General features: G+C 37.5%; 2 protein-coding genes across 4 annotated transcripts in view; both read left to right on the plus strand.

Moving 5' to 3' along the window:
• Positions 1–21,385, plus strand: part of LOC150107973 (katanin-interacting protein-like) — a 726,539-nt gene that overhangs the window by 620,256 nt on the left and 84,898 nt on the right. For all 3 annotated transcript variants that reach the window (XM_090415492.1, XM_090415493.1, XM_090415494.1), the window contains one exon: positions 13,998–14,108. In XM_090415492.1, coding sequence (XP_090271618.1) covers positions 13,998–14,108 — 111 coding nt within the window. The remainder of the gene's footprint in view (positions 1–13,997; positions 14,109–21,385) is intronic.
• Positions 4,176–4,777, plus strand: LOC150107974 (small ribosomal subunit protein uS5-like). Its single transcript, XM_090415356.1, has one exon. The coding sequence runs from the start codon at positions 4,214–4,216 to the stop codon at positions 4,775–4,777; it is 564 nt and encodes a 187-aa protein (XP_090271482.1). The 5' UTR covers positions 4,176–4,213.

The following is a 21,385-nucleotide window of genomic DNA, read 5'->3' on the forward strand; positions in this document are numbered from 1 at the left end:
ATGTTCACTATCCTATCTGTTTGTTCATAATATGAAAGGTTGCAGTTCAGGGTACCTGGTAGATCCAAAAGGTGTAGCTGGTCTTTTGGGGGGGGGGGGGGGGCAGATAAGGGCCTCTAGCTTTTTGTGTGGTTTATGTTGCACAATGCATGTTTCCTTTTTTTTTTTTTTTTGGCTCTTTGGAAATCAGGTTTTGATGCATTGATGACTTTCTTGCAACTGTTTCAAGCTTTGGTGTAAGCATTGAGAGAGAAGGCAAAGTTCTTGTGACAACCAGTTGCAGTATGCTTGGTTCTTCCTTTGAACAGGCTTCCCACATCTTTTAGAGAACCAAGGCTTGCTTACAGGGTTGAAATTTAACATGGAATGGGGAACATATGCTTCCCTTCCAGATAGGATTGCTTCAGTGATTCATTCGGTATATATACTTGAGTTGAAGGCTAAAAGTAATAAACCAACCAAGGGAATGAGGAAGAGAAATATTGAAGATCATCCCACTTGACATTCCTATAATCCCAGATGACTCTTGGTTAAGAATGGATGTGTGAGTGTTTCTCAGTAGAGAAGAGATAAGCACAAGGATGTGGTTGTACCTAAGGGAGATACAACCTTCACAATATATTTTGAGGGTTCACTAGTGAGTAAGGGGTCCAGAGTGGTTGGGGTTATTTGGTACTCTGGTGAGCATGTGAACAATTTGTGTAAGGTCATTTGTGATGACAAATGTCTCAGCATCTCTTCTTCTTGGTCTGTGCAGTTGGAGAAGGAAAGTCAGAGGTGGAAAGATACATCAGCAAATTAACACAGTGAGTGCAGATCGTTGTGCTTATTAGGAGGGATTTCAGCTACAAGGACATGGATTGGCAAGATCATGTTGTGGAAAGGAATTGGAATTTATTCACCTACTAAGACATAATTACTTGAAACAGCATGTGATGTTGAAGACTCAGGGTTTGAGAGTGATAGATCTATCAGTAATGAAGGTTATAACATTGCCTCTGAGTGATGGAGTCACCATGAAGTCTTGATAGAAAAAAACAGGTGTGATATGATAGAAACATTTAAGTTAGTGAGGAGATTTTATCAGATTAATCCAGAAAGGATTATAAAAAGGAATAGGTGAGAGGAGAAGAACCAGAGGCAATCCCTGGAAATTAAGGAAGAATGTGGTGAAAAGTAGATTTTTTACATTGAGAATTGTGGGTGAATGGAACACATTGCCAGAATATGTTCTTAATGTTAAGGATTTGAAGATTCAGTATGATATTGTTATGTTCTTCTATTGTGTTGTCTGGTGTGCTGTGTGTGACTATGTGATTGCCTTATTGTTATATCTCTAACTGTCTTTACTTTAACTTTACAGTTAACATTAATTTTTGTATCACTTAATATCAGATATTCGATTGCCGACAAATTTGTATTGATTAAAGACTGCACCAGCCGGCAACTAAACTCTGATACAATATCCAAGAGTACTTAAAGAAAATGTAGGGATCATGAGGCATGCAGTCGTGGTCCCGATTCTTATATCACTATTGGTTTCCCCCTTAATGCACGGCACGTAAATTTTCAAATGGTAGCTCAATCCTCAGAAAGCATGACAAACTCATTTGATTGTATATAAAGAAACACATTTATTATTGCACAAAGACAAGTATACATGTTAATCAAATCCTTAATCTTAAAAGAGTCTGGGTTCCCTTTACTTAATTAATCACATCCAAAACTTCTACATTATAGTCCCTTACTTGACACAAATTTCTCACTTCTATACGTAACATCTATTCTCAGACTCTTATATTATAACTAAGTTACCTAATATTATCACACATGTAATATTGCATATATACACAAGACAACTCAATAATTCTGACATGAACTTCTCTAGGGTAATACTTCTTATTCTTACTTAATCCTCCCTCCAAAATTTTAGCTAACATGTAATTACGTTCTGACCATATAACATTACTGTTCCTAAATTACACAAACAGTTCGGACCTCGGCCTCCTATTCGCCTGGGCCTAATATGCTTTCTTCTCAACCGCAAACAAAAGTGTCCAAATCGCTGACTGTTCTTATAGCACTACACAGAAGTAGTATGCTTCCTTATTCCACAGTTACTTTAATCCAACATTTAACATAAGAAAATCTTACGCTTACCGTTCTTGCTTTGAAATGGATATTCTGGTCTGCTTACAGTATCTTCACTGATGGCAGCCTTGCTATTCCTTTGTTTCCATATGAACCGAAAACACTCATACACAGATTTGAACACTGACGTTGATTTCATCACTGGCTCTTTCTTCTTATGGATCTGAATATATTGTAGTTGCAGCCTTGGCCCACGCAGCATACATAGCAAGGGGGAATTCTTGCTACACATGGCGGCAAGCTCTACACCGCTCTCCGACAGGAAACTAGGTGCCGACGAAACCCAGAGACAAGAGAAAAAAAGAGTGATTTGATCCCCCGCCGAAACCTTTATACCTCAAAACAGCTCCCTCACTCGGCGGTGTCGTCACGCATACGGCGACTGCCGATTGGGCGCCGTGGCCACGAACTGTTTTTACATGGCTTAAAACATGCTCTAGATTATACATATTTACTTGGCAATTTATACATGATTTTACATTCTAATTCATTTACAACTATTCTCTATTAAACTCGGGTTATTTTAACACTGTTCAGAGCTTACACACTTGGATATTTACATGTTCTTGGGACATTAGTCGGTACATTTCCCATCCGGAGGCATAAGCATGTCCTTATCCACTCCTTCTGAGACAACTTAATGTTGGGTGGGAAAAAAAAGTGACTCATCATTTTTTTCCGACACAACAATATGTTGTCAGTTGAATGAACCTCCCATGATGAGTCTGCTGACTCCATGGAGTCAGTACTGCAATAATAATGTAAAAAGTGAACATGAGTCTGGTTATTGCATACAAAATAGTGGTGCTACCAGCAGCATATGCAAATGAGCCATGGCATAAAAGTGAGCATTTTGGAGTGATTTTTCATTTTGTTTCTTGAGTAAGAAGAACACATTTTGTGATAGCAAAATTCTTGGATATGGCTGCAGGACATTATTCAACTGCTGAATTCAGTTAGTGAGCAATTGTAAGACTGGTTGTATGCAAGCCATTCTGCAATTCCCAGTGGAACTAGTAACCACAGTCACAAACAGCATTCCAGAGATACAGTGAAGGAAGGCTATGGACTACAACTGCAATGGATGATTGATATCTCACTGAAAGATGATTGATTATCTGCTCACTGAAATAGTTTTACCCTGAATCAACTATGATCTGACCTTGCATCAGCTACAGGAACATTGGTATCTGTGCTCCATATCAACTGGACTTGAAGACCAGTGGGGTTTGGTATTGTTTACAGAATGAATCCTGATTTGTTCTACTAAGCAATGCTAGGTGTGCTCTGATGTAGATAACTACATGTTATCATGTAGTTATCTACATCATGGGACATGTTATCATCCCTCTAATATCCATGAAAGGGACACTTGTGGTGGTTTGAGAAGGCATCTCATTGGGTGGATGCACTGACCTGTATGTGCTTCCTAGTGGAACCATGAATGCTGCCATTTATAGAAACAAGGTCCTCCACTGTTAGATTCATCTGGATGTGGGCACAATAGGGGAGATATTTATCCTACAAGACAATAACTCTCATCCTCATTGAGCAAGGCTCATGGATCAATATTTTCAAGAAGAGACGATCATATGCATGGGCTGGTCAGCCAGATCTCCTGATCTTAATCCTATTGAGTGCGTCTTGGATGCTTTAGGTAGACATGTTGCTGCATCAACTTTCTGTATTCCAAAACTCTTGAGGGATTTAGGAGAGCTTTGCAGAAGTAGTGGTTGTTACCAGCCAAGCTCCTGGACACTAGTATAAACCATATATGAAGCATCATTGTGAGTGCTGTATTGCTGTGAAGGATTCCTTAATGAGTCACTTTGACAATCTCATTTTGTCCTCTTATTTTTGACCATTGTCTTCAAGTACCCATTTGTTACTGAATTAAACTATTCATTTTCAACTTTTGTGGGTGTTTTTTTCACATCTCACATCATACTCAATGAGTCTGCCAACTCCATTGGGGGGTGGGGGGGATAGTAATAATAATAATAATAATAATAATAATAATTTTTTCCTGGGTTCCTCATTAAAAGATGAAGTTCTCAAGATTATGCCTGTTCAGAAACAAACTCGTGCTGGTCAGAGAACTAGATTTAAGGCTTTCGTAGCAATAGGAGACTCAAATGGCCATGTAGGTCTCGGAGTTAAATGTTCCAAAGAAGTAGCTACAGCTATTCGAGGAGCAATCATTTTGGCTAAACTATCAGTAATACCTGTGCACAGAGGATACTGGGGAAACAATATTGGGAAACCACACACTGTTCCCTGCAAGGTAACTGGCACGTGTGGAAGTGTTTTGATGAGACTTATACCTGCTCCTAGAGGTACAGGTATTGTTTCTGCTCCAGTCCCTAAAAAGTTGCTAACTATGGCTGGAATTGAAGACTGCTACACGTCTGCAAGTGGCTCTACTTCAACTCTTGGGAATTTTGCAAAAGCAACTTATCTGGCAATTCAACAGACATACAGCTATCTCACCCCTGATTTGTGGCATGAAAAGGAGCTGATAAAATCTCCTTATCAGGAATTTAGTGACTACTTGATGACCCACAAACCCATGGGTGCTGCACAACGTGATGAGCAAATGATTTTGAGAGCGTATGGTGTGAGGTAGAGGTAGGCAAGACAGGATATTTAGTGGGGTGTTGCTACAGACCCAGGAGCACAGAGGATGGGGACCAGGAGATGTTTAGACAGCTAAGTTTGGCAAGTGCAAGAAGAATGATTGTTATGGGAGATTTTAACTTCAGTAGTATAAATTGGAGAGAGGAAGATGCATGTAGCAATAGGGGAATGGAATTTCTAGAATTCTTGAGGGACAAATGTCTTAGGCAACATGTAACAGAGGGAACAAGAGGTTCAAAAATTTTGGATTTGGTTATAGCATCAGAAGAGTTGATAATAACTGAGTTGACGTCTCTCCCACCAGTTGGAGAGAGTGACCATATGGTGTTGACTTGGAAAATGAATAGACATGCAGGAGTATCAAAGAAACGGGAACTTATGTGGAATTATAAGGCAGGTGATTATAATAGTCTTAGACGTCAACTTCGGGAAGTTTCATGGAGGGAGGAATTGGAAGGCCGGGATATCACCAGTGCGTGGGAAATTGTGAAAGAATATTTGTTATCAGCAATGGTAAGTTGTATACCACGAGTGAAGAAGAGGGTGCAATTTGGAGTAAAGTGGATGACAAACAATATTAAACAGGAATTGCATGCGAAAAAGAGGCTATGGAAGAGATATAAGGAGATAGGTGAAGAGATGCATGAGGAATATAAGACACAGGCCAGAAGAGTGACTAGTGTGGTAAGGAAAGCGAAACTGGAATATGAGAGGAGATTGGCCCTAAGATCCAAAGAAAATCCTAGGGAATTTTTTAGCTATGTGGCCAGTAGGAGGAGAAATGACTGTGGAAGAATGATATTGTGGGATAAAAATGGGAATAGAGTGACTGATGCAGAGGACATAGTGGAATTGTTCAATGAACACTTTATTGGAGTATTTCATCCTAGAGGAGTCAGTTTTAATGCTAGAGGGATAGGACTGGTACGAGGTCTGGAGGTACAGGAGGAGAGTGTGTTTCAGATACTGAGTACTCTGGATGTCAGTAAAGCTGTGGGACTGGATGGTATTTCGCCACGAGTTTTGAGAGAATGTGCTAGGGAATTGACAGTACCTTTAACATGGCTTTTCAATGAAAGTCTGGCTTTGGCAAAGGTGCCCAGGGAATGGAAGGAAGGTAAGATAGTGCCATTGCATAAGGGTGGTAACAGACTGGAAGTGTCTAATTATAGGCCAGTCTGTGTGTCATCAGTAGTTGTTAAGATCTTGGAGAAAGTAGTGAGGGACCGTGTACAGCATTGGGCAGATGAGGGTAATGTTATCTGTGAGAATCAACATGGATTTGTGAAAGGATGCTCTTGTTTTAGCAATATGCTAGCCTTTTATAATAAAGTTACAAGAACATTAGATGAGGGAAAGGCATATACTGCAATTTTCTTAGACTTGGCGAAGGCATTTGACAGGGTGCCACATGATAAGCTGATATTTAAGTTGCAGCACATGGGTCTGGATGTCAGATTGGTCAACTGGATTCAGGATTGGCTGTCTGATAAGCTGATATTTAAGTTGCAGCACATGGGTCTGGATGTCAGATTGGTCAACTGGATTCAGGATTGGCTGTCTGATAGGTATCAGAGAGTTGTGTATGGTGGAGCAGTTTCCAGGAGGCAGAGGGTTACAAGTGGAGTCCCACAGAGCTCAGTACTGGGACCTATATTGTTTAACCTTTATATCAATGACATAGCCAGTGGATTGCAGGGGGATATTCAGTTGTTTGCAGATGATGCGAAGCTGGGAAGGATTATTAGTAATAGTGCAGATGTGGTAGCCCTGCAAGAGGATTTAAATAAGCTAGATAGATGGGCAAATGAATGGGGGTGTCAGTTTAATGCAGCAAAATGTAAGGTCTTGAGGTTTGGGAAACATCGATGGGATGCTGCATACTCTATGGGAGGAGTTATACTGGAGGAAGTAGGGGAGACAAGAGATCTGGGGTTGATGATTGATAGAAACCTGAAGTTTAGGGGACATATTGCAAAGGTGGTGAAGGTAACACAGAGGATTGCTGCTATTATGAGAAGGACACTGACCTGCAGAGATAAGAGGGTTATCATTCCGTTGTATAAGTCTCTGATCAGACCACACTTGGACTATTGTTCTCAGATTTGGTCCCCAGGATTTGAAGGGGATAAATTAACTGTGGAAAGGATACAAAGACGGATGACAAAGATGGTTTCAGGACTGTACAAGGATAGTTATGAGGATCGGCTGAGAGAATGTGGACTGCAGAGTTTGGTGGATAGAAGAAGGTGAGGTGATATGATTGAGACTTTTAAACTGTTGAGAGGTGGTTACAGGGTTGACACTGGGGAGTTCTTTCGCTTGGTTGATCAGCGGGAAGGAGTGATGACAAGAGGCCATCCCTGGAAGTTACGAAAGGAAACTGTGAGCAAGAGGGTAAGGAGTGGTTTCTTTGTGTGGAGGGTGGTTGAGCCGTGTAATGCATTGCCTGATGGAGTGGTGGGAGCAAGAACGGTCAGTGAGTTTAAAGAGTGGTATGATAGACTTTGTGTTTCTCAGGGGGGGGACCTCCCCTCACTGAGTCTTGACAGACTTTATGTCTTAGGAAGGACCTCCCTCGATGAGTCTTTTGACTCCTTGGAGGCCTGAATAATAATAATAATAATAATAATACTGCCTTTCACCAAATTGTATAAAAATTCATCATTCAATTATTTTATTTATTTATTGAATATAAGGAAACTGGTTTCCTTAATTTATGGAACTAGTGCATTTTGGCCCACTGGAAGTCCACAAACATGTTTGGAAATATTTTAATTATATTTCAAAAATTTAACTGAGATCGTTATATTAATTAGTGAGAGCATATCTGAAGGCAATAAATTTTTCTTCTGCAAAGTTGTGGTTATTTATAAACAATATGATGACAGTATCCATTGTTTTGGGAACATTAACATTAGTGTATAGAAAGAAAGCATCAAAATAATAGTGGATGTTATTATATGATTTGTTTACTTCTTCAAAGCACCTTACAAAGTGTGTATATTTATTATCATAAATTTCAGATTAATAATGGTTAATAATGGTTTTGGTTGGGAAATGAGGAATGATAAGTGAGCAGTAAGGATGTGTTTCTATGAGAGAATATTATTATTATTTGACACCTGTAGGGAATCCTAAGACTCATCGAGGGAGGGCACCCACTTTACAACTCTCCTTCTCCACCACTCAACCTCATCCACAAACCGCCTTATCCACACCAACGCAATCTATTGTCCACCATCATCACTATTATTTTCACAGACAATCACAAACACCCGTACCCATGGTGGGATTCGAACCCGCAGCCTTTTGGCTGGAGAGCAGATACACTAACCACTCAGCCAACCAGGCCGTCATATGGGATTGTCTATTTATCTTTATTTGCCCAAAAATAGTAGGAATACGGTTCCTGGCAAGCTCCCCCCCTCCCCTTTTCTTCATGGTATGTTTATCTCTCTTGTCATTTTTGTTGGACTGATGAAAAACTTTGTCAGTTTGTTTTTTAATATGTTATCTAACTGGCTCTGGTCCTTAACTAGTAGTAATTCCTATATAATGAAAGAGTGTAAAATTTTATTGTCCTTTTGTTTATCTTACGTATTGTTCTCTTTAAATCTTAATTATACTTATATTGCACTTGTATCTGTGCCCTTAGTAAAATTCTTTTCTAGTAAGACTTTATTCTCTTAACTTCAATATCTCTCTTGGCCGATCTTTATTTATAAGAACGATGCTAGTGGTTTGGGGGACAAAGGGAATACTAATGGTCAATGCCACTTCCTTTGTCTCCTCACTGGTTCTAATTCCTTTTTCGGATTCAGGGAAAATTTATTTTTCACTGCGCCACCCCGAATCCTAGATTAACACAGAATGTAGAATCAAGGAACCAGAACACAGTTCAGCATACAATCTTATATTACTATAGGTTACGTTTGCAGTCATAGCCTCTCTATAAATTAATCTTCCACTGTGGTTTTTGTGAGCAAGTGCAACAGAGAAGAAAATCAGGCAAGTCATCAGTTAAAGAAAAAGAACAAAACATTTAATTCAATTGATACATATTACACATTATGAATACACTCTGATTAAGTATCTGTAATTGCTAATGAATGAGTACTAATTTCACAGATTCTCTATATCTATCTTAGCATGTATGACAAAGAACTTCATTTATGATTTTCAACTTATACATGAAAGAACACACTTATTCATCAATACTAAAGACATTTGTTAACTGAATTACTAAACTAGCTTCACGTGCTCTCATACAATTTCTCTCACAAAATTCTCATAACTTATTCAATCATCGAAAGAGACAATTTCTAGGCTCCATGTGCTCTCGCACTATTTCTTTCACAATATACTCATTATTACTCTATCATTAAAAAATCAATCTCTAGAGTCCTTCCTAAAATTTACAGCTATCCTTCTAATACACACTTACTTAAAAAAAAAAAAAAAAAAAAAAAAAACATAGACCATACGTTACCAATTGCTGGGGCTATCTGGCCACCTTGCATATCTTGTCTGGACAATTACTTTCGACTCTATGTTCCTTCTGCTTTTTCTGAGGCATTCTTCAAGAGTTCAAGCTGCACTTACTTCTGCCACCGAAAATAGGTAGACGTTCTCTGGTGAACTCGCTCAACATCGTAACAATATCTCCGTAAGCATCAGTGATTATCTTCTGCTGGACTGGTCGCCGACCAGTAAATTTTCATTTATTCTATATAAAGTTCCTCAGTCATTGTCTCGAATCCGTGGGGAACGAGGGGACGCCACGAGGAGGCGACACACACACCACAGCAAGACTGCACGAGACCCAGAGCGTAAGAGAGCACAAGCCTAAGAGTAAGAGCCTTTTTTCTGGCGCTGCACGAATTTTTTCAATTACGCGCCACACGTTAACACTACGTCATCGATTTCTCCTCCCATTTTTTCAGCGTCACTTCACGTCACCCAGTACTACAGAGCACTACACACGGAATTCTTAGCGTGATTTTCGGAATGCATGAGTGCGACAGGAAAGCTTCTTGCTTATCAAAAGGGTGCACCTGTACTCTTTGTTGCACGTGTTCAGAATCCGGGCACTTTTATTTAATTGGATTATCTCTTTCTCCCAGCAATTTATAAGCACTGACACTTAAGCAGTAAGGTTTAAGCAATTTAGCAATTCACAATACTTCACATTATAACATAAATAAATGAAAGATTCCCTGTTTAGTAATATTTTGGAAATTTACAATAATTTAGTATATCTGATATATCAATAATTGATTCAAAAATGCAAGCCCATGTTAAGTCTGTAGGAAACGTAAATTAATTTAATTTTTGTTTCATTCAGAACTTAACAAGAGTATCATAATATAAAATGGAATAAAAGTATTACTAGCTTATCAACATCTCACCTCATCCCTTGACTCCTAACATTACCTTCGTTTTGTCCTCTTATTTTTGAGCATTGTTTGCCAGTACTCTCTTTATCCCTCCCTGATTTATAAATAATGCTGATGGGATTATTTAAAATCACATTTTGCTATTATTACAATATGTTAAATCATCTCCCTTCCACTCTAAAAATCACTGGTGCCAATACCTTTCTCTTCTTTTTTTTGTAATCATTGTTTCTGAGGTAGGCTTTATGACGAAATAGCAGCTTCAAAGTATTGGAAAGAAAGCTGTTTCTTTTTCTTTTTTTTTTATATTGGCTTGAATTGTCACATTTTCTTTATTTGTGTTAAGTGATTTTTATAATTTAGTTACTTATTCTGTCATAACAGATTCTCTGATTCATGTGGTATCAGATAATTAATAATGGTTAATAGAGGAATCTAATAGAGAAGATCAGAGGAATATTTATATGAGCGTTTTCAATTAAAGGTGAGTTAGCAAATCTCTTAGAAAGATAACAGGGTTTTCCCTCTCTCAGAAACTTTGATTTTTCATCTCACATACATGCAAATTGGCATACATACAGTTTACAAACAAAATTACTATTATTATTTATTATTTCCTTGACTTCCATGGAGTCAGAGGAATCATCGAAGGAGATCACTAGTCAATATAAAGTATTGTACCATTTCATAAACTCATCCATCATTTGCACTTTCACCACCATCTTGGGAAATGCATTCCATGCTCTTACCACTCTCAAGGAAAAAAATTTTCACTTATCTTTTTTACTCGCTACTTCCTTTTGTAACTTCCAAAAATAGCCCCTTGTCCTTCTCCCTACCCCCATTCTACCATATGAAAAGTCTCTTCAGTGTTAATCCAATAATGGCCCTTCACATGCTTAAATGTCTCAATCATATTTCCCCTTTATCTTCTATCCACCAAACTCTGCAGTCTGCATGCTCTCAGTCTCAAGATTCTTGACCTTGAAGAGCCAGAATACCAGAACTATTACTAATAACCCTTGTAAATTTCCTGTTATCTGTAGACAACTGAATAACTCTCTCTGTAGTTCTGTGACAGTATCATTGACATAGATTAAACAGAAATGGACCCAGTACTTAACCCTGTGGAACTCTGCTTCTAACCATCCTATTTCCTGATATTGCTCCTCCATATACAACTTTCTGATATCTGTCAGAAAACCAGTTACCAATCCCGATATCTAAACATGTGTTGCAACTTAAAAAACAATTTATCACGTGACAAGATAGTACAACACTATATTTAGTCCTGAAGATATTTTCAGGCGCAAACTTTGTTTGCTCTCACTGGGATAAAGGATTAAACTAAATCTATTATAGTCTAACCTAGTGATAAATAAATTTTCAACATCTTTCTCTAAATCCAGAGTAATTTTTAAAAAAGGTGATAAACCTTTTGGCAACTCCCATAGGCACAGATGACTTGCTACTGCTTCTGCCTGGTATCTCCAGCTCTGGGCCTGGCTCCCACTGAAGAGACCTCAATAAAGGTCGAAACTAGTCTGGGTAGATGGCCAATCCCTTTAATGCATAACAGTATACATATCCACATAGGAAATGTGTTTTGCATTATGGGAGATACTGGGTTAGAAGTGCCTGGTAGCTTGCTCCACCTTTGCCACGAGTTGCCTTGGTGTTGCACTACTTACTGGATAAGATAGTACAACACTATATTTAGTCCTGAAGATATTTTCAGGCGCAAACTTTGTTTGCTCTCACTGGGATAAAGGATTAAACTAAATCTATTATACGTGACACCCTGTCAAATTCCTTTGCAAAATCAAAAAAAGTGATGGTATATGTCTTACCTTCATCCTCTTGTTACTCTATTGTAAAAGGTAACCAGATTGCTAAAATAAGAGGACTTTAACAAATCCATGCTGGCATGTATAAATAAGTTTGCAGTCATCTGTCCAATTCTGTATATAAGTTCTTACTGGGTTCTCCAAAATCTTAACTATAGACCTGTTTGTATTTCTTCTACAGAAGAAATACAAACAGACCTATAGTTTATCTCCATTCTACCACCCTTTTATGAAATGGCACTGTCTTTACTTCCTTCCAATCACAAAGCTGAACCTGTCTTGTTGCAAGAATTTCATTAAATACTTGAAGTCTCCCATAATAATCGCTTGGCTTGCACTCATTGTGCTAATCTGCTGATACATGGCATCTAAATCTTCCTGTGAATCCCCTGGTCTAAAGCAGCAATCAACAATATATTTTGTCCTGTTGGTCTCTATCTCACACCAGACAGCCTCAAATGAACCATCTCCCCCGCCCCACCCCACGACTTAAAATCCTCTTTAATTTCTAATTAAAGAGGATTAAGTAATTAACTTAATTAATTAATTTAACTAATTTTGTTGGTTGTAGTTCTTCATTTATCATCAGCATACCCTGCCTCCTGCCCTATTTCCTCTATTCTCTCTGAAAATGCAATACCTTTTACATTTTCAGAGAGAATAGAGGAAATCTCACTGATGCCTATAATTTTTGACCAATGAGCTGACCATTCCAAAAAAACTCCTTTCCCTTATTCCTGAAACTTCTGGCATTTATGTACATGGATTTCAGCATCCCCTTATATCCACTTACAAGGAGATACTGAAATGTTGGTAGTGACATTGTGTGATGTCACTACCAACTCATCTGAATCAGAAACCTGTGAAATCGCATTAGTATTGCATAATCATTTCTGTATACATGCTCATTTATCCCAGACATATGCTTGATTGTAAACCCCCCCCCTAATATTTCTAATTTCCCTGGTTTGGCACTTCTCTCAATTAACAGCACTTTTTCCAAACATCTAACTCCACAACGATTCAAATGTAATCTGTCAAGCATATATAAGTCCTTTTGTTCATCAAATTCACTCCATGCATCTATAAACTGCATACCATTCCTCCTGCACAATCTTCTCATTGACTCATTAGCAATCATGGCCCTTCTCAACTGTCCTATCAGGCAGACTCACAATCATTACTTCCTTACGATTCACTTCTGCTTCTTTCAACAGCTCTTTTATATCTTCTCTCATTGCATATTTCTTCCTTTTCAAATCATTTGTTCCTGCCATAAAATTCATCTCATTCACTTCTCCCTTCTGCAGACTAACATCATTACTAACATCCTTGATCTTCACACCTTGTAAACATACTTTCTCTTTAAGTATGTATTTCCTCACACAATACCTTCTCCTTATTTCCAGTTTCTTGCATTTTCATATTTCCTCATTTACTTTTGCTTTCATTCTCCCACCTGCCATACCACATGACGATCATTTATGAAATCTATCTGATGCCATTTAGCGTTCCATTAACCACTCAGCCAACTAGATGGATGAAATATATCAAATATTTTATGCTTCCTATTCAGGTTATTTCAGTTATATCCAAATGTTATTTAATCATACCAGTCTTGAATTTTTTCAATGTGTAAACTTGCATTATAAAGATATGTATCCTTGTCTTCTTGTGACTGTGTGTGAATTTCTGAGTATCAGATGATTTGCATTATTGTTGTTCATGCATGTTATTCATAATTGGTTATCTCTCACTTATTCACGTCAGTTAATAGATTGCTATAAATTTTCAGCCAAAGACCCGTAGCATCAGTTCTATTCTAAATGAAATTCACTATTAGCAAACCTTTCAAACCATTAGTCCCTACAAGCTTAATTATAGTGAAAACTATGAGTTAGATTGTAAATATATATTTTTTGTGGGGGAGGAGGGAGAACAAGATACTCCTTAATGCACATAGTTATCTTCCAACTTCAGCTACTGTCTACGTGGGGCGATGCTTACTATGTAGGCTTGAATGGGCTTGAAGTGTATGATGCTGTAGGCAGGAGAGTTTCTCTGTCAGTAAATAGTAAGTGTTAAATTTATGATATTTCTCAATTAAACAACAGTATTAATTAAAGTAGTTTTATTTTCATATTAATCCAGATAGTGTAGAGTTTGTAAAAGGAATTTATTATTCATTTTGTTACTTGTTTTGAGACATTTGACATTTCTTTTAAAAAAATCTCCTTTTATTTAGATGATTTTAAGTCCTAAAAAAAAAACAAAAAAAAAACTTGTTTTCCAGTTTTTTAGGTCACATTTATTTACCTTGCTAGGATAAAGAAAATGATGGTAAATATTATATTTAAGACCACTTTTGTAGTTTTTTTTAATAAAAAATCTGAACTGAATGAAAGAAATCTTTTGCTTTTTTTTTAATACTACTTGCTCATCCCTCCTCACTTGCAAAATTAGACCAATTCAAAAAATTAAAGAACTACAAAAAAAAAAAAAACACTTTTCAGAAGGGAATAGTAGATTCAAAAGCATGCATATTGATTTTCCAACATAGAGATTTATGTTTACCATCTTCAGAAAACTTATCCTTGTGTACATCATGTACACCCTCTATTCAAAAAGAAACCAAACTTTTCTTTGAAAATAGAAAAAACTAGTGGCGCCACCTGTTGTATCTTTTTGTTGTCGAAAGTGGCAACCTTCATTAGTTTTGTGGTAACTGTTTGACATTTGTTTCATTAGAAGCCAAGTTATAGTGTTAAGAGTGATAGTTCTATTTTTGATGAACGGTCAGAAAATGAGTTTCAGACAGAGAGCTGTGATTGACTTTTGTGTTAAACTTCGTAAAAGTTTTACAAAAACACATCAAATGCTTCAGAAAGCATACGGTGATGAATGCTTATCCCGTACTCAAGTTTACGAGAGGTTTAAGCAATTTCAAAGTGGTTGTGAAACGCTTGAGGACGACGAAAAGCCTGGCCGTCCAAAAACTGGACTGAGCAAAAGTTAACATCCAAAAGTATGTGATTTCATCAAAGAAAATCCGAAATAGTCCATGAGATTGATTGAAGATGAATTGAGGATTCCGAAATCAACTGTGCATAACATTTTGACTGAGAGTTTGGGCCTTCATAAATGGAATTCGCAATTTGTTCCCCACAAATTGACCGAAGACCAAAAAATGTATCGAATTGAACACTGCAAGGACCTCATTAAAACCGCTCGTAAGGACTCAGACTTCCTTGAAACGATCGTTACCGGTGATGAAATGTCATGTTTTGAGTATGAGCCCGAAACAAAGCGCCAGAGTGCTGAGTGGAGACCACCAGAAGAGGGGCATCTGAAAAAAAGTCGCTTGGCGAAGTCAAAAGTAAAGACAATGCTGATTTGTTTCTACGATTCCAGGGCATTATCCACAAAGAATTCGTTCCGCCTGACCAAACGGTCAATGGTGAGTTTTATCTCAAAGTTCTGAAGTGATTGATAGCGAGAATTCGTTGTGTATGGTATGAATATCGTGATGCAGGCAGCTGGTCGCTTTTGCACGATAATGCACAATCTCATCGTTTGAACATTGTGAGACAGTTTTTGAGCAAAAACCAAGTTTGTGTGTTGGATCACTCGCCGTATTCACCTGATTTAGCACCTTGTGACTTCTTTCTCTTCCCCCAACTTCATTTGCCAATGAAAGGAAAGCGATGCGACACCATTGAAAATGTTCAAGTGGCAGTAATCACGATCCTCAACAGTATTATTATTATTATTATTATTATTACCCCAAGACCTCATGGAGTCAAAGACTCATCTGGGAGGTCCTTTTATCACACACTCATCTCATCATACCATGTCTTAAACACACTCAAACTTCTTCCAGACACACACTCTCACAACAGTATCTCAAAAACCGATATAAAAAACTCATTTAACAAATTAATTGACCATACGAAATGTTGTATCGAAGCTGAGGGAGAGTATATTGATTGAAATAAATGATTTGAATAATTATAATTGGCCTGTGTTTTATTTTCTATCAAAAATTTGATTTCTTTTTGGACAGAGGTTGTACTATGTAGTTTATTTCAGAAGTATTATGAATTAAATGGGAGCTTAATTTCTAATAACAAGAATATAGGATACTTAATTAACTAGTTAAACAAATATTTCATTCTGAGTATCTCAAAACACTGTCAGTACATAAAACTAAGAGAAGACTAGAAAATTTTAATGTAATTTATTATAGCTGTGTTGTAAAACAGTTATCTTTTTTAAATGCAGCAGTGTGTGCTTTAGATTGAAACTATTAGCAACTTAAGGAAACAAAAAAATAAATTATTTTAATTGGAAATTGCAATTTCTTAACTTTGGGAGCAGAAAGTTTGGGAAGATTACTGTTAAGATTTGGATGGTATGATAAGGCTTTAGAAAATTCTGTTTTAAATGTCCATGTTTAAAAATGCTTTGAAGCAGGTTAGTATTATCCCAAAGAATCCTATGATTAGTGTCAACTACATGCTAGGCCATCCCAAACTTATGAGATTTTATAAAATGAGCCAAAGAATATAGGTTACATGAGCATATTAATAAACACCAGTAAGAATAATGGAGGCAAGTTTGTATTTAGGAGAAGAGAGAGGGGACGCTCGTGAGGCAACAGAAGTAGTGGCGTGTAAAGAGAACACCAACTCTGGTTTCAGATAAGGTTTTTTTTTTTTTTGTAGTGTTATTAGTGTGTGGGATATTTTGTCTAAATTTATTTACAAATTTTTTGATATTAGAGTTTAGCATAGTAACCGGCAAAGGAAAGATGGCGGTAGCTTTGTCATTGCAGGAATTTAACTTCGACTTCTGTCATTTTGTGAAGTGTGAGGTGTGCTACATGTACTCATTTGATTACATAAATAAATTGTGGATATTTAAGGTGGATGGAAGGAGTGTGTTGGCAAAGTGTGAGCTGAATGAGGATTTGATGAGTGCAAATATGTCAATTGCAGAAAGTGTTAATAGCGAGAATGCTGCAAGGAGAATTAGTGCTCATCTGATAGAGAAGGATGGTGTGAAAGAACAATGAAAAAATGTTAAAAAATTATTGAAAAAGAAAATGAATGATCTGAAAAACTTAATGGATGGTAAGAAGGAGGACGAAAGTGATGTGAATGTGATGGAAGGCAACACAATTGAGAGAATGAATGAAAGCGGAAATAGTGTGACACGAGGTTTGAAAAATGGAAAGTGAATGACAGTGAAAGTTTGACGCAAGGATCGAAAATATGAAAACTTGAAAGGATGAATGAGAGTGAAAGTGTAATGCAGTGTAAAATCTTGTGAGAAATTATTTTTTTTAGAGAATTTTCGCTAAAGATTTTCCAATTTTTTTGTCTGAATTAAGAAAAAATTGTGCTTAGTAAGATGTAAAAATATAAAAGAATAAATTACTGTTAGAATGCATCTGCACTTTGAACTTGTTTGTAAAAGCTTCATAAGAGTTAAGCCGGATTAGCGCTGAGTACCACCAAAATCGTAAGGTCTAGAAGCCAGTGACGACATCAATTCTTTCATTGCTTCTGGCTAATCCTGGAATACTATTACTTAAGAATGAAGGACTGAAAACGCTCCAGTCTCCATGTGTGTTACGGAATGTAAATCAGACTTTCCTCTCGAGATTGTTAGCAAGTAAGCCATTATTTGTTGTAGCACCTCCGTAGCGCAATTGGAAGAACGACGGTACATTGCGCCCTTTGATTGGAATAGGCCTAAGTTCGATTCTCGTCGCGACGGGAGGAATCTTTATCTGGACGATTTCAATCGAAGGTGAGTTAGCCGATCTCCTACGGACAGGGTTTTTTCTCCCGGAAACTTGGGTTTTTCATCCCGCATACAGACAAATCGGCCCTTCAGAACACACGCAATTTACAGACAAAAAATACTAGCTGTGGTAGTGGTGGAGGTGGGCGGTAGATGGCGTTGATGGAGATGATTCGTAGTAGAGGTTTCGGTGTAGTGGTTGAGACAGTTGTAGGTGTCCTCCCGCGATGAGTCCTCGGACTCCTTGGAGGTATCACAAATAATAATAATATGTTATATGAATGTGACTCGAAATCATGAAGGATTGAGAGAGGTTACTTGTTAACTGTCGGTTAATTTGAATCTAAAATAAGGGAAGAATATGTATTGCTAAGTATGTCTAATTCATAAGTTGCTTGTGATGGTATCTGAAATTGTATCAATTAAGTATTGAATGTGTTGGAAGAAAGTTAATGTGATCCTTTTTGGAGTATTTATGCATGCTTGCAAGCCAAGTGGTGTCATAGAAGACGCTGATATTTCAGAGTACAATAAGTTTTCTGATAGTGAATGTACTATAGTTTCTGTTGCTTAGATAGCAAGTTGTCTTTGTATGTTAAATTAAGTAATTCTTTTATGTGTTTTGTATCATATCCTTTAGTTTGATAATAAACATGTTTTTGTTTTGTAATTACGTGGTTCTCATTCCTTAGCCAATGCACTATCCCGAAAATATTAACGAACCTGCAGGAATAGAATAAAGTTACGAGCCACGACTTGCATGTAAAGAAATTGTATAGAAGTATTCATTTAATTTTGTTTTCTCCTCACCCTGACTTTCAAACATAAAAGGGTCAATTAAGTGGTGCAGTCATTATGAATAAATAAATTTCTTAATTGATATTGCGCGATTGCTCAGGGACTGTTACGTTGGATAGACTTATTACACGAGGTCTATCTAGCTACAGAAGAAGGGGGGGGCAAGAATAAATTAAGTAATGAAGTAGATAGATAGAATAGATAAAGGGAAAAGTTGTCTAGTTGTAAAGGAAGTAAATATTTTACAAAGGCACAGCAGACAAAGATTTAATAGGATTTAATAAGAATTTTAAAGAAACAACAATATATTACAGCAGGGTTAGAGAGTTCAAAAATTTGAAAGAATGAATGACAGAGAAATTGTGATGCAAGATTCGAAAGTTGAGTTGGTTAGGATAAGGCAAGAGATGAAATGGTTGCTGAATGAAGTTAAGAAAATTTGGGAAATCTATGGGAGAGGGAAAAGGATGGAAACAAATCATGTATAAAAGAGATAACAAAAGACCCACGAGTGGCATTGTATGGTGACTCAATTATTAAAGGTGTGCTGGATGAGAGGATGCACAAGGTATGGAGGTAGAATGAGTAGAGTGATTGAGGCATTGGATATGAGAGGGAAGCGAGTAAAAGAGTTGGTAGTTTTAATAGGCACAAATGACTTGATTGAGAACAAAGAGCACGTCAGATTGGATATCAGAAAGTTACTTAGACGGATAAAAGAGAATAGTGTGATAGGAAAGGTAGTAAGCATGTTGCCTAGGTATGACAGTGGTGAGATGAGGTGGAGAGCAAGGATTATGAATGATATGTTAGCTGAAATGAGTGAGGAGAAAGGAGTCCACTTTGTTAATGTATGGAATTAGTTTGAATTATGAAGTGAACTATATAAGAGTGATGGACTGCATTTGAGTGGTTTTGGTGTGAGTCGCTTGGAGAGACTGCTGCTGGAAGGTAGAGAAGTAAGTACAGAGAATGAATCTAATCAAGTGGGAAGCGATGGGGAAGAGCGGGAGAGTAAGACGGGAGAGATTGAAGAGGTGGTTATGAATGAGGAAATGAGTAGCATGAGTATAGAAAATGAGAGAACAGGTGTGCAAGATGAACAGGGAAATGGGGAGGCTCAGGGTGGACAGGGGAACACAGCATGAGAAAGGTGGATGCTCCAAGAGGATGTGAATGCATGTGTGGAAAGGAATGGGATAACCTGGGATCAAGAGGAAACAGTTGGATTTGAAGAGGGTTCTAAAATAAATAAGCAGAAAGGGAAATGGCTTCAGTTGAGCAAGGAGAACTCGCATTGAATGAGTGGTATCAGTGAAACTATCTGTAGATCCAGGAATGAGCTGCTGTGTTTGTATACAAATATTAGAAGTGTAAGAAACAAGGCAGATGAAATGGTTGCTTTAATCGAGTCTGTTCACCCAAAAATTGTTGAAATAAGTGAGGCATGGTTGGATGAAGACGACATTCTGACAGAAATAGAGACGGAAGAGTATGATGTGTTTCATGAGGATAGAAAGAGTAAAAAGGGAGGGGGAGTGCTATTGATGTTAGAGAAAAGTTATGTCCATACAAAGTACAGATGCAAGAGGAAAATAGTGCCAGTGGTTTTGAGGCAGTATGGTGTGAGATAGAAGTGAATAGAATGAAATACTTAGTTGGATGTTGTTATAGACCTGGTAATGTGGATGGTAGTGACTATGAAATGTATAATCAAATTAGCCAAGCAAATAAGAAAAGGGTACAATAACACATGTTATTATGCTTGGACTCGCCGAACGTTCTTCGGCATGAAACTCTTAGATTTCATTCTTTGAGTTTCTTATTCGGCTTTAAAATAATGAGGGATTTATTATTCCCTTAACTTAAGAAAATGGTAATCATTATGGGTGATTTTAATTATGGCAATATAGACTGGGATGATGAGATAGCAACTAGAAGTAAAGAAAATGAGGTTCTTGAGTTTTTGAGGGACAACTACCTCAGACAGTATGTAGCAGAGGGCACACGAGGATTGAGGGTCTTGGATTTAATCATCTCATCAGAGGATGTAATTATAAATGAGGTGTCCAATCATCCACCAATTGGTGAGAGTGGCCGTGAAATGATTACCTGGGTGGTTGCCAGGAAAAGAGATCAATGCAGCTTGGGGGATTTTCAAGAACTATCCAGTAGAAGCAATATCTAAATGTATTCCAAGGGTCAGAAGGTTAAATAAGGTAGATGTGAAATGGACGAATAAAGAGATTAAGCATGTGATACAGAGAAAAGGGGCATTATGGAGGTAGCATAAGAGAAGTGGTAATAACCAATTCCATAAGGATTACAAAGACCAGGCAAGGCAGGTAACTTGGTTGATAAGGGTAGCAAAAGTGAGTTATGAGCAGCAGTTAGCTAATAAAGCCAAAAAGAATCTTAGGGAGTTCTTTCGATATGTAGCCAGCAAAAAAAAAAAAAAAAAAAGATTATGGAAGGATGACATTGATTGGAAAAAATGGTATAAAACAACTGCGGCAGAAGATATAGAGGAGATGCTTAATGAGCAGTTTATAAAAGTCTTTCATTCTTGTGAATGTGACTTCATGGAGAGATTGAGAGCAGTTGATGATGGGAAGGAGAGGCTGACTGTAAGTGAGCAAGAGGTGTATGTGGAGTTGAGCAAACTAGATGTTAATAGGGCTGTGGGACTTGATAATATATCACCATGTATTCTAAAGGAATGTGCCAGGGAGTTGACATCTGCCT

The sequence above is a fragment of the Typopeltis vanoorti genome, chromosome 3 (genome assembly GCF_054136105.1).
Source record: "Typopeltis vanoorti isolate ZY-2024b chromosome 3, IOZ_Tvanoo_1.0, whole genome shotgun sequence".
Taxonomy (NCBI): Eukaryota; Metazoa; Arthropoda; class Arachnida; order Uropygi; family Thelyphonidae; genus Typopeltis; species Typopeltis vanoorti.

Coding starts and splice junctions, on each gene's coding strand:
- LOC150107974 (XM_090415356.1), top strand. CDS start 4,214: ATGCCTGTTCAGAAACAAACTCGTGCTGGTCAGAGAACTAGATTTAAG.